This window comes from Watersipora subatra, chromosome 7, assembly GCF_963576615.1.
Source record: "Watersipora subatra chromosome 7, tzWatSuba1.1, whole genome shotgun sequence".
Classification (NCBI taxonomy): domain Eukaryota; kingdom Metazoa; phylum Bryozoa; class Gymnolaemata; order Cheilostomatida; family Watersiporidae; genus Watersipora; species Watersipora subatra.
Genome location: NC_088714.1, coordinates 34,375,507 through 34,390,300, shown reverse-complemented (window position 1 = coordinate 34,390,300; position 14,794 = coordinate 34,375,507). Strand labels below are relative to the sequence as shown.

Here is a 14,794-nt window from a genome sequence, read left to right as displayed (position 1 = left end):
CATAAATTATTCTAACGTGTACTACCTGTACTAGTGTTGTTGTTTGTCAGTGGTGTCATTGACAATATTGCAGAACTAAGTGGCTCGCCAGCCATACTAGATTTCTAATTGTTTAACCCAGTTCCTTGACATTATATCAGACGGTATCTCGTAGTGACCCGGCCCACCGCGCGAATCCGGTAGTAAGTTTTTCTGTATTTTTATATTAAAGTCACGTGACAATCATGTGATAAGGTACTAATAATATATGTATAACATAAACAATGACGCATGACAAATGAAAATGTTTGATTTATCACCATTACATTTAAAAAAAATTATATTACAAAATCTAGTGATAAAACTCGTGATTAAATCTAGTGATTTTTATGACTTATTTGCCATATGGTAGAAAAAGGAGGAAAATCCATAATCAGAGGAAGCCATAGCGAGGGGATGAAAGAGGCACATGCGGCTCCGGAGCCGCAAGTTGCCGACCCCTGGACTAGTTAAAGCAGGGATATAACTACCCTAAGACCGGTTTTCTAAATCCCTTACATGGGCATTGCAATGGTAACATTGTGATGGCAACATGCTAAATTAACACAGTTATTCTCATTGAGAGCAAAAATGCCTAGAGGAACTTATAGCCATAGAGAAGAGCAACAACAAAGCAAATAATATCAAAACCAACAGCAGTAAGAGACTAGTAACCAACTAGCAGGATAGCAAAATGCAAATACATGCATTGCATAAAAGCAAATGAGTATTACGATAAAATTGTAGATAAGATTAGGAATTGTCTCCTCTTGTAATCATTTTTCAAGAGCGTATAACTCTATATTGTAAAGTTCATCTTCAGACAACTCACAGCATTTAGTAAGCAGAATCCCTAATTTGCTTAGTAAAGACCGTAATTGACAGATGAAGAGTGAGTGACAGCAATGAGCAGGTCCTTCTGAAATACAGGTAGATGACACTGACAAAGAAAATGAGATGAGTCAGTAACTAACCAGAAGAACGACTACTAGTTCTATGTGCATGAGAGGTATTATTGCTTGTGGGTGGTGTAACAGAGTGACGCTGCCGCCTCTGAGCTGTCACACTTGTTGTGCCAGCCGAGGACGTACTTCTCTGCGGTCGACTCAGCTTACTATGCGTGTCATCATTTCCTGTGCCAGATGGGGTGCCCATGTTACGCATAGAAGAGGATAGGTCGTCCATCTGTAAGCGGAATGACAAGATAGAGAAAAGGGTAGCGAATAAACATTAAATGAATGACCTAAAAGAAACAGAAATTTGAGACAAAATGCTGCTGCACACTGTAATATGGTATGCTAATGACTACTTCAAGAGGAGAGTGCTAGAAACTTTTGCTCCACAATATCAACTGTGCCAGTTATAACAAAACACAAGTTAATGACCTCTTGTTACAGAGCTATATAGAACATCTAGAATTAAAACAGAGAGGCTTTGTTATTACATGAACGAAGATCAGCGGGAGCTGAAGTGTTTTGGAAGGTATTTATATACATTTACATTGCTAGCTATATCATTACTAGCTGCAAACTGTAACAAACATATCGATGAGTGCAATGAGCTTTTATGCGACCTTGCTAAATATAATTCTAAAACAAAATATGTCTTCAAATTTAGAATGAAATTTGAAAAATGAAAACTTGAAAGCTCTAACAAATTGCGAATGAGGCTATATGATCATCATAGGTTAATTGCAAGCAATATATATCAACTAGTAGAAACATGTATTAACTTCCCTGTGCATATTTATTCAGAGATCTACGACAAGTTGGAGGTAAGTTAGCCAATTTTTTGCATCCAAAGGGTTAATGTTGCTTTACCTGAAGGATAGTGCAAAATATGGGCGACATTTAATTCGCCCATGAAGGATTAAACTAATCTTCTCAATATTCTAACGATGTTTAAAAGATACAACGCCACGCTTTATTTGAATGTCACCACTAATAAAGAGCCACTCGAAGGGAAGAGTTGAAAAATAGAGCGCTATGACATTCAAATAAAGGTTTTATGGTAATGAAGCAATAATCATAAATAAAATTATATAAATAAAAATATTATAAATAAATAAAATAGTCTGCTAACACCACAGATCTGTTGGCGTGAAATATTTCTGAAATACTAGATTAAAAGGCACCACATGACTATAAACACTGGCAGTATTAACAACTAACATGCCTGTGAGTTATTCTGCAAATTTTCAAAAAATGTTGGGATAACTTCGTATATTAATCAAGTGTATGCTCAAATTAGCAGTTAATACAAACAACTGAGATATGTACAAGTAACGCTGTAACTATTATCTATAACTATGACCAGTAAGTCTAATGAATAACTAAAATGTAAGACAGTACTTCCTTTAGTGACCACTGACAAGAGTGGTAGTTGTATCAATTGATAGAGGTTATGCTGAAATGAATCACCAATCATGCACTAACACCCGCGGATTTGAAAATGAATAAAATGAAACAAAGCTATGCTGGAATTCAACCCAGCTATGCAATTCAGCGATGCTGGAAGCCTTAACCCATAGAGGGTGAATAAGAAAGAAATACATATTGAAAAAGAGATACGCATTAACTATATAAGAGTGTTTGAGGCTCACGGGTCAAAAGCAGAACCTCCAAAATAGAAGTTGCTCAATTCACATCTTGATAAAAATAGAGATGGAAGGGAAAGTCCAGTGAATGCAGCAATATGTCAAGGCAGGGAAAAAAGGAGATACAAGCAAAAGCAGCTATCCATGACCAGATAACACTGACAGCACCCAGTTAAGAGGCAGAAAAGGCTAGACTTCATGCCCAAACTAATAGATTCAACATTTTAGTGCGACCGGAGTAAGCTCACTTAGAGCTGCTCATTACCATAGGAAAATACGCTTAAGCAATGGTCACACGATGGCCGAACCGACTTAGGTTTGGTTCAGAGGTTGTATTGGTTCGGTTCGGCTAAGCCACATGTCACACAGCATCCGAAGTCACTTCACTTCCTAGATACCATGCGCATGGAGACAGGACACTGTTTCATTGGTAGTTTTTATGTATTTGAGCTAAATATTTCTGTTGTATGCATTCCATTTATGCAACTATTAAGTGCAACAGCTTACATTTATGCAACACAATCACAAGCTACATTGTGCCTAAGTAAAGCCCGGCAAAATCCTTTTACAATATACTATCATATGGCAATGGATGACGCCTTTTAATTATTTTACTTATTTACAAATGAATTCCATATAATTTTGTGCTCTCATTTCATTCGACATAAAGGACCAAATATCGTAAATGCCATCGTAACGCCATCTGTAGTCCGGGTGAGCCTTGTCGTAAATTGCTTCATATTGTTTAATTAACGAAATAAAACGATCACCCTATTTCTTTTTTAACTTTGTTCACACACATAAGGAAAAATGTGACGCATGCTCCCTATAATTTTAACCAGCCAATAAGAGCAGGGGTTCGGCCACAAAATTACGAGCGGGACCGAAATGGTTCGTTTCGGCCGAACAGTTTACAACTGACACTGACGTTGTTTTGTGTCGTTTAGTTCGTTTCGGCTCTCGTGTGACCACCCCTTTAAACCATGTGTAAGCGTATATGGTCGACTTTTATTATTTGGTGATTTGTAATTTATGCATGAATGACTAGCCAGTCCTGAACAACAGTGAGATTAGTGCGAGTCATACAAACCTTATAACGACTCTAAAACAACACATGAAACATGACAATGTGAAATGTATTAATGCTACATGGCTCTAGCCTCGATCTAGGCAGCAGATTCGAAAAACCGTGCCAAAAAAACAAGAGAAAGAGCTGCGGCAAGACGAAGTACATTGTAAATAAAATAGTATCCTTTAAGAGTCAATAGAGAATGATATAAAATGAATGGTAAGGTGGAGAATGAAAAAGCAATTCTTACCTCAGGGTTGGCTTTTCTGCCTAACAAGAGGTAAGTAGCTGTTATGTCATCATATTTGCTCTGCTTCAATGAATCTTCTATCTCTTTTTGGTCATAGCCCATCTTTTTCATAGCCTCTATAAAACCAAAGGAGATGGAAGCTGTTACATATTCTTTGCGGATAACACACTCGCTGCCTATAAACTCTACGCGCTATGAAAATGAGAGTTATAGCCACAAGGTAAAACACAAAAATAGAGTTAAAGATGTAGTTGCGTCAAAAAATGAAATTAGGACCCATAAAAGGCTAAAACATCAGCTACAATTTGATGCCATTTTTGTCTTTGTAGACCAACCCTGTCCAGAGATATATGCGTTTGAATGAGGCCCTCTTTTAAAAAGCTCACGTTCCAGCGGGTGCCTATTTCGTGACGTCACAAGCAAGGTATCTGAAACGAAACCACGAGCAATAAATATGAGGTCGATTCGTTAGCCAATCATGTGTGCGAAATTTTTATATAGGCCGTAATAAATGTTATCACTCATAAAACGCGTTGTCTGTGATCTCGAAGATTCTCTTAATTAGAGAATTCATTCTTATTACTCGTTACTGATTCAACACGTTTCAACAATTACTAAGTTATACATAGTTTTAAAATGGCTTCAAGTTCAAGCGACCGCTACTCAGAGTTATCTGAGCAACTGTTAGTAAAAGATTAGAGTAGACAGCCTATGGCCAAAGCTGACAGGCGTCAGCAGCGTTTTGCTGCAGAAGAAGACAGAATGGAGGTAAATTAACTTAGAGTCTTCTATACTTGAGTAAATGTAATATTTTTTATAGTCATAAATACATATACTAATTAATAAAATGATAATTCTTTGCTATCTCCAATCATCGTTTCATAGCTTATCTGCCGTTTTACCTAGCTATAATATTTTTTTCGAATTTTCTTTGGTAAATTAGAGTCATGATTACAAATTATTTTCACTCGTAGGAAGTGGGTAAAATCGATTGATCATTGCAAATCTTTAATTTCCAGAACCAAAGCTTCGAATCGTTGGCTTGGCGTACTTGTGCCTTTATTAAATGTTTATTCGTTTTTAAAATTACACTCGCAATCTATTTAACTCCCAATTTGGAAGCTGTCAATAGATACGCTTTAGAATGACATATCTATGAATGACATATTTATTGCATCTACTTTGTTTACATTTACTTGTTTTACTGATTACAGAATGTTTACGTCGTCCCACCAGCCGAAGCAGCTTTGTCAGTGTGGAAACTGCCATAAAGGAGAAAGCGAGACTAGAATGCGTGCTGGATAAGCCATGATGTTTTGTTTGAGTTTGTTGCAGTAGATGAATTTGTCTTATTGTATCAGCTAATACTATGTGAGTGGCCACGACTTGATGAATATTTTTAATAAAAGCTTTATGCCGAGATGAAAATATTTTTGCTTGTGAAAATTATATAATAAAAAATATTGTTGAAGATAATGCAAAAAATGATTTGCAGAATATTGTAGTGAATCGGATATGGTATATGGGTGCCCGCAGAACTGGAGAATGTGAGTTCAAATCCAGTTTGCAGCAGACTTCTCATCCTTAAAACTCTATCCCTGTCTATATTCTTTTCAAAGAGGTGGCTTGCTTATTTCACTTATTTAGTATTCAATAAGAATACTACTAGTAAGAAACTAGTACGTAGGCAATAGGTAATAGGCGACATAATGTGGGCGGGGCTTATGGGAGGCTGTATATCGTTTGTATGGGTAGCTGCAGAACTGTGCTGATACAAAGACCGCGTTCTACATTAAGTGACTTGACAGAATTACCGTAGACCGGTAGAATTGGTAGTCGGTACCCAAATGTTTACACAACATTTGGAGAAAGTGAGTAGAACAAATTTTCAATTTTCGTTATTTGAGGCCTTTGAAACATTCATAATAATGCATCTGCAGCAGGATTTAAAATTTTATTCTAGCCAACATGAGCAAATACAAAATAAGATATATGCCAATAGAGCCGCGTAAGACTAGACTTTTATCGCAAATACCCGATGTGAATACGGGAGACAGAGTCGGGTTGCCAAACGAGTGACATCATTTTGGGCAAGTCTGGGCACGTTTTGGTGGCCTGAGCGTTTTTACGGCGATCAGATTTTTTCGGTTTTAATCTTCAAATACCTTGGCAATGCGATCGCGTAACACAACAAACAACATATCAACTGATAGAGAAAAAAAATGCTTTCTTTCAAGATCAACTTAAATTTGACGCAACTACATCTTTAAGACTAACAATACCTATGCGAATAGGATCATTCATGTTGGTGTCTGGTTCGATATACGGTCGTAATTCATCTTCCTCATACCCAAAGTTCATCCACTTGTCCTTCATTATTGACTGTAAATCAGAGGCCACAAGATTACAACTAAATTTCTACAGAGTTGATCAATAACATTGAAATTTTTTGATTTGATGAGTTACTATAATTTCGATAGCTAAAGCCCTGCCTTATTCAACACCACCTTGACTAACATGGGTACCTTTGGTATTTCCTACACGGCACACGATTTGGACACATTGTGAAGAGTTTTGATTCCAACGGGACACAACCCTCCCAGTTTGATAAACAAGTGACAGCTTATGCTGTGCTTGTGGTAGACAGTAACTGAGTCAGTAAGGACTGTTGACAGTGAATAAGTGCATGCATCAGCCAAAGCTATGGCTAAAAATCTTCATAAATATTTTAAGCTACAGTTAGAGGCTACTTCCCTTATAACAAACACCTTCATGTATGTTAGCATGTTTTATTGAACACTGATAGAGTAATTATGTGTCATAGTCACATACCGCTGGCAGTAGCGTGTAGAAGGTAACTGGAACTACGTAAAGTTTGTAAAGGGAATCTGAAAGCACCCATGTTTTTCAATTAACTGACTGGCACAATCTCTGAGAACAGAACTAATAATAGTGGTATTAGAAAATTTCATATTATAAACATATGTCCTCCTTGGTTTATGTGCATTTCATACAGATATTGTTTATTCAATTTATTCAACACAAAATAACAAATGAATGATAGCATGAGATCACTAGACGCTGGTTGAAACGTGTGATCCAATGGAAAGTGCATCCTTATTCTTTTTGCGGCAACTGTGATTGATATTTTAGCTGCTATCCTCAAGGTGAAACTAATTTAAATGAGTTGGTTAGTTTTTTGCCATAAAAATTCTAAAATCGTTTATAACAGGTTTTACCAGAAGGAAAATTGACTTTGCCATGTTTGTTTTCATTTTGTAACCATGGCGATGGTGAAGTAAGCCCTGAGATTCGCTACAATACTTTACAATAAAACTAGTAAGCCAATGTGTTTTACTTTACTCACGAGAATTGTGGAACTGCTTATACCTCCATTTATGCAAATCTAGATTAGATATGAAACAGTCGATCATTAATTAAGATTTCCTATGCATCTTTACGTGGAAAGATGAAGGAAAGGAAATTCATGCAAGTGCGTCACCTACCTCTAAGCTGTATCGCTTGGCAGGGTTTAACACAAGAAACTTCTTTAGAAGAAGTTCACAGTCTGTTGACATGTAGAATGGAATCCTGTACTTTCCCCTCAACACTCTTTCCCGTAGTTCCTAAAACCATCAAGAATTATGCAGCTCAGCCCAGTTCACAGAGCGACAAATCATATTTTAATATTTCCACGTCAGACAAGTACCAATTCACAGAGTGATAAATCATAACTTTATATTTCCATTCCCGACATGTACCAATTCACAAATCTCGAGTGAGACATGTCAGCAGTGCAAAGGAATTACAACTTATATACCCTAGGACACTTATATTTCGCTAGTATTTAGTTTCGTGAGTAGCACACAGAGTAAAATTTCGCTGCAACTTAATTTCGCGGCTCTGATGAGTGCGAAAATATAGTGGTGTGAAAATAAATGCAGTGGAAAAAACATTACATTCCTCAGGTCCAGTTCACTAATAAGAAAAAAATTCAATTTGGGAATAGTTCGTATTTGTAAATCACAGGTTGAAATGTGTGGGTGAGATCGACAATTCAATTTGATCGCTTGCTGCCATTTGTTTCTTAGACTATCAATGACGTCTAGGTCCCTCCCGCCGTGACTTTCACACTCGAATCCCAAGAAGAAGAAAATAGATAGGTAACAACCAACTTCACAACCAAAACTGTATAACCCTTACGCCGTCATAAACGCATTTATGCGTTTTCTAGGGGTCACTGACATAAACGCAGTTTCTGACTTTCTCAGCAATTGTCTGGTAACCTGATTTTATTATTTGTTGACCACATAACCCACGGTCTTTAAGTGTTTTATGAAATTGACTGTGTTGTCCGAAGATTTCTCTATAAAATCAGCCTAAAACAACGAAGCAGTTTTAAACTTTTGTTTGAGAATTTCTAATCTAAAAACGAACATTTTTCTGTGAGTTCATTAACTACCCAGCGCGAGTCATAAAACAGATAATTAGTTGTTGATGACATAACAGACAATTTAGATTTTCGTGATTATACAGATAATTAAAGTAGAACTTGAAAAATACTGTATACATATCATGAAGCAATATCGGCAATTTCGGTAAAATGGCTGGCACTAGGCCGGTAACGAATTTGTACATGATTGGCAGTGAAAGAGATAATGTGGTTGGACCTGATGAGGGTTGATATTGTTTTTGGATAGTAATAAAATTCATCACTGCAATAATTATTCTTCAATTTTACGACTTCACCTACCAGACTTTCATCCTCATCAGTTACAAATTCGGTGACTAAACTGATATTGCTTTGCCATGCTGCTCAGTCGGTGTATTAGCTATAATGAGTTTACCAGAAATTTCCCATTTATCCTAACCACAGACGAAAGTTGCCTGCATTTCTAATATTACGATTTTATTGTGGATATCAACGAACAAAGCTATTTAACTTCGCGTTTTCGCTCGTTCGTTATGATAGTTTAGTTTCGCTCATTAAATTTTCGCGAGAGGATTACACCGCGAAAACGCGAAAGTTAGATGCCGCGAATACATAAGTGTCCTAGGGTATGAAATCCCAAGGAAATATAATGAGCATTTCCATCTAGCAAGATACAGTTGACTTTCTATTTACACGCTGCCATATTTCACATAATGTGGTGGTCACAGAAAACTCACAAGCATTCTCGAGCATGATCTATTAGCAAGCGAATGAGTGGTGTAGAATGTACCTTTAGGTTTTGTCCGTCAAAAGGCAGAGATCCACTGACTAAAGTATATAATATCACTCCGAGACTCCAGACATCAACCTCTGGACCATCATACTTCTTTCCTAAATGTACAGCCATGTGAATATTCTTATTTGAGAAAATAATGATGTACATGTGTAATGATGATTGCCTTAGCAAGCAATGCTATGAAGCGTAAGTGAAGAGTTGTCATACTTTTAAATCCTATAGGTCAGTGCTGTGCAACAGACGACTCTGGGTCCGCATGCGGCCCTCAGCCATCTTTAATAAGGCCCTCGGGTACCTTTTAATAATTTTTTGTATTATGCGAAATATGCACTGCTCGATCAATGAGCATCCCTTTTACGAGATGCCAACAGAGTACATGTATCATGTATGTCAATATTGAGACCAATATTTTATGCAAGCACTAACAGTATTAGCAATGAGCGCTTTTTCATGGATAGAGGTACATAAAGTTGGAGGAGTTTCGCTGTATGGGGTTTCACCATACAGCGCACCCTCAGGGTACGATTTTAATGCGTTCCAGGGTTGGCATCGTATGGTGAAAAAATCGTATGGAGCTGTATAAAAACCATAGTAATTATATAATGCAAGCATCATTTGGTAAAAATCATCAAAATTTTATGTAAGTACTGTACATATTAAACCTTAGCAACTATAATTACCTACAGTAATTTTAATGTATTTAGTGTATTTATTGGTTACGATCTGCATTAAAATGTAAGATGACAATGTGCCATGTGCAGTACGCACCGTAGTAAGTTCTTGCCTCCGAGACAAACATATTTAAAACAAACTTTGAATTTAACTCAAATGAATTTAGCTTACTCAACACACGCTTGAAGCTAAGTTTTAGTATCTATTTTAATTCTTTTACTGAACTTCAACTTTTTATCACTAATATTTTATCATCTATCAGTTTCTGACTCCGTTTTCATTGTAACTTTTAGCCGATTTCATTAAAACCTTTTTCAACCTGACTCGCCACGAAAGCCCGAGCGATGCTGTTCTCGAAAATGTTGTTCAATACGTAATGAAGTGAATTTTTGTTAGCAGGTTAAGAGAAGTTGTCTGACCACGGACCTTCTGTTTGAAGGGATTGCAACTTCAACTTTGGGGCCGGTTTATAAAGGAAAATATTATTATTTTTCACACAAGAAATGTTGAACTGAGAGAAATCGGTCGAGTCTCTTTCAGGCATATAAATTGTTTTCGATGTCTTTGTTATTTCGACGTACGCAATTTCGACGTAGCACATCAACAGTCAAGTTTGAACTTGGTTGAAAATTTTGCTGTATTCATATGGTGAAATAAGATTTGTATGACAAAAAATCGTATAACTAGGCAATCGTATCCGAGGGTGCACTGTATTATGATGCTTGTCATCAGTATTTAGGTTAGTAAGTAGGTAAAAGGGGAAGTCCTCATCAAAATTCATATGTGATGGTGAGTAAATTCTGTTTTATATGAGTGTTAGGCATGGCTGCGGTGCATAGGAAAGCTCATCGATAATGACGAATTTTTAATGAAGAACGAAAAAGCAAATCTTTTGTGAAGCAACACGCAGAAAAAGCCAATTATGTGATCTGTAGCAACACAATATCTGTTATCAAAGAATATAACATACACCATCACTATACCACTCATCACTCTAATTACAATCAGTACCAAGGGCGAAAAGGAAAAGAGAAATATGATTCAGCGTCTCAAAAACTGGCGGGCCAGCAACAACACTTCACCGACTACAAAGAGTTGAGCGAGAAAGCTACTAAACTTAGTCTTGTTATATCGCAAAAAAAAACTAGAGAGACAGTTACCATTTCTACATGACAAATTCGCAAAGAAGGTGCGTACAATGGATGTCAAAGTATTATGCATATCATACATGCAATTTTATGCCTAATAAAATGAATATTTGTTAATTTGTTGTAATATATGTGACGAAAGTATTTGTTATTTACTGCTAATTATGAGTAAAAAGAACAAACAGTAGAGTAGGCGGAGGCTACAAATATACATATACATAATTTCATTCAACGGTGTTTGAAGTTACTTTCACTTCTTAAATCATGTGACATGGCTTGAAGATTTCTCTTGTAGGTTCTTATTGCATTTGTGGAAGAATTTTGGCCAGAAAGAAAAAAAGCTCTTGAAAGGATATCTCTCTGAAGATATGTATTGGCTAGAAGGATGAAGCCATTGAGTGATGACAATTGAATGCACGGTTGAATTGGTTGCATTTAACTGGCCTGGATGAAAATACAGACAACTCAGACATGTTTCAGCTCGTTATTATGGTGAGAGGTGTTGATGAACACCTCAATGTAACAGAGGATTTTCTTACTCTGACCAGCCTTCATGCCATGGCAACCGGCAGAGATGTGTTTGAGAGTCTGCTGAAACATCTCGCCGAGTTTAATTTACTCCTTGAGAAACTCGCTGGTGTGTGTACAGATGGAGCGCCTGTAATGGCTGGCGCACAGAGTGACTTGATCGTGTTTTTAAAATCAAGGTTATGGGAGATTTCACCATTTATCCATCATCGCATAACGCACCAAGAAAATCTAGAAGTGCAAGCTTTGAAAATAGACCATGTGATGAACATAGTTGTGCCAACAGTCAATTTCAAAAGGTTGAAAGCACTAAACCACTGCCCATTCAAACGAATGCTTGAAGAGATTGATTCTGAGTTCACTGATGTAACATATTACTGCCAAGTGCGACGGCTCAGCAGTGCCATAACTTTGCTGCGTCGATTTGCTAGTTTTCTAAATGAGATTGACTCATTCACCAAAAGTAGAACATAGAGATAGAGAACAAAGATTTCTCTGATGTGAAATGAATAAACTACAGACCTAGCAGACATTCTCATTCTGTCATTCATCTGTCATTCCTATCAGACGTCACTGAGCAGATGTCAACATTAAACAAGTAGATTCGGGAAAGTGACAGCACCTTTCTCTACTCTAGCAGCTGGTCACCACATTCAGAAGCAAACCTCAGCTGTGGAGGAGACAACTCGAAAATGAAACATTTCGCGCCTTCAAGAGCGAATGCAGGATGCAAAAAACCTTGTTGATCTTACTTCATATGTTCAGATAGTGAATCTTTATGATATGTGCATATGAGTTATGAGTCTCTTACGAGTTTGCTAGGGAGGTTCCTCAATTCGGCACTTCAAGGGACTCAATACAACTCTTCTCTGATTCCCAAGTATTGACCCAGAACATACACCGGTTGATATACATCTTGAACTCATAGAACCCCAAGGTAATGACTGTCTCAAGCAACATCGTGAACGTCACAAACTTGTCGAGTTTGATCATGATTTCTTGCCTCGGGCCACATATCCCGGTATATATAAACATGTCTTGAGAATGGTGAGTCTATTGTGCTCAACATATCTCTGTGAACAGTTTTTCAGTAAAATAAAACATACACAAAACAAGTAGAGCACTTGCCTTACAGATAAGCACCTGATGCAACAACTCAAGAGTTACACCATGGTAACAAAACCTGACATTGAGCGAGTTGTGAGAGAAAAACAGTACCAGGTTTTTCAGTGAAATCTGTGCACAGCTCTGTATACAGATTTCTAGTGCAGAAATGTGGCATGTCTCTAAATAAAACAAGACAGTTTATTTTCTTGTTGAATATTTCTTCTATTCGCTATTTTTGTATACATGATGAAGTGTACACTGTATGCACATTTGTTTCTTTAATACAATATATCACAGACACGCATACACACACATCATATAAATACAGGCACCAAACAAACATGCTATCTTCAGTAGTATATCTCTCCTATTTGTTTGCTCTGAAATTATTCTGCAGCTAATTCTCAACGCTTGGCCATTTGGAATCACCTCAATGTTTCATGTGGGCCTCAATCTAAAAAGGTTGAACACCCCTGCTCTAGGTAGTGTTAAGTAAAGTGTCACCTAAACTGAAAAATTCTGGGCTGCAAATTGAGTTGTCTTACCGCGCGAACATCTAGGTAGAGCAAAGTTTGCCCAGTTTTTAAATGCTGTGAGTAGTGCAAGAATGGATACCTTACCTTGAAAAGCACTAAGTTGCACAAGTAAAAATACTTACCTTGAAACAGCTCTGGGGCAGCATAAGGAGGGCTGCCACAAAATGTATCTAGTTTACTTCCAACTGTAAAGCTATTGCTGAAGCCAAAATCAGCTATTTTAATGTTCATGTTGGCATCTAATAGTAAATTCTCAGCCTTCAGGTCTCGATGCACGATATTCTTCTGGTGACAATACTGAACGGCGGAGACAATCTGCATAAGAGTTTAATAAATTAGAGTTAATTCTAGACATCAAGCATAGACATAGGGAAACCTTTTGTGCAAAAAACCAACACAAAAAGACAAAAGGTAAAAAAAGGCGCAAGAGGTGACCAGTATGGTGTATAAAAGAAGACACGAGTCTAGTCGGATGATGCTTGGATACTCAAAATTTAGTCTCAAATGTTCAAGGGTTAATATTCCAACAGCAGTCTGCTAGCCTGTTGAATTGACTATCATTTGCATATTTACTTTTAGGTGTTATGATACACTAAATAATGCATGCTCCATTACTAACTAAGTCTGTCTATTATCCTTATACAAGTGAGAAATAAAAATTTGAGCGAAAGAAAGGGGGTTACAACTCCTTATTGAAAAAAGTAAAGTGAGTGAAGGCACCAGCCTAGACCTTGGAATATTATGGCAGGATGGGATTCTGGTGAGTTAACAAGCTACTGCAGTGAACTACTAAACAAAATTTTTACAATGGAGAGTTTTAATTCATTGGATGCTATAAATGTCTTGTAGCCACATTGTGAAGTAGGGTTTTATGCCCTCATACAACTCTGACCAACTTTATGGTTTATAAAACTATTATTAGTTTTAAAACAATAACCAAGCAAGCAGGACGCGATTGCATTCGCATTGACAAAAAGCAAGGCAACACCGAAAGCTGACTTCCAATGATAAATAAACGTATTGGGAACGCTCCAAATACCAAATACAGTCAAACATGGATAACTCGAACTTCACGGGACGGAGCGAAAGTGTTCGAATTATCAGAGCGTCCAAGTTATCAGAGCACTGTCACAAGTCCATGTATTTACTTATTTATTAGTAGATACATGTACATATACAAACTATAATATAAATCAAAAGCACAAATGGCTTGTTTCAAATTAAATGCTTCTAATGTAAAGTTTAAAACGTTTTTATCAAAAAGTATAGAGATTTTTCTATCACTTGAGATTGGTTCGTTGTTTGAGGTGATGTTATTGCCAGGACGTTTTTTTAGATTGACATTGGCAAAACTTGATCGTTGTTGAAATGTTCAAAAGAAAAGACATCTTTTTCTTTTGAGCGTTTTACCCATGATCAATTTTGCCGATTTTTCTTGAAGTTTATGCAAAGATTACCTCACTTTACCTCGCTTCCGAAGGGCGATCGCTAAGCGGATGTTTGGTATAAATCAAATTTCACCAAACCTTTAGAAAAGTCGTTGACAAAAATATTTTGCCGATGGTGGTAATAACGACGCTTATGAATTACGAAAAGTTGAGGTTTACCTCTATGACTCGGAATAAAGTGATTTTCTAAAGCG

At 37.0% G+C, this 14,794-nt stretch overlaps 1 protein-coding gene across 9 annotated transcripts in view; it reads right to left on the bottom strand.

Annotated features, from left to right (window-relative positions):
- LOC137400011 (MAP/microtubule affinity-regulating kinase 3-like) overlaps positions 1-14,794 on the bottom strand; it is a 61,107-nt gene that overhangs the window by 14,809 nt on the left and 31,504 nt on the right. For 8 of the 9 annotated variants that reach the window (XM_068086301.1, XM_068086304.1, XM_068086306.1 and 5 more), the window contains 7 exons: positions 13,275-13,467; positions 9,156-9,256; positions 7,440-7,559; positions 6,216-6,315; positions 3,934-4,049; positions 3,705-3,716; positions 993-1,203 (listed from right to left, as the gene is read on the bottom strand). In XM_068086301.1, the coding sequence (XP_067942402.1) occupies positions 993-1,203; positions 3,705-3,716; positions 3,934-4,049; positions 6,216-6,315; positions 7,440-7,559; positions 9,156-9,256; positions 13,275-13,467 (853 nt within the window). The remainder of the gene's footprint in view (positions 1-992; positions 1,204-3,704; positions 3,717-3,933; positions 4,050-6,215; positions 6,316-7,439; positions 7,560-9,155; positions 9,257-13,274; positions 13,468-14,794) is intronic. The other variant, XM_068086303.1, reaches the window with a different exon arrangement.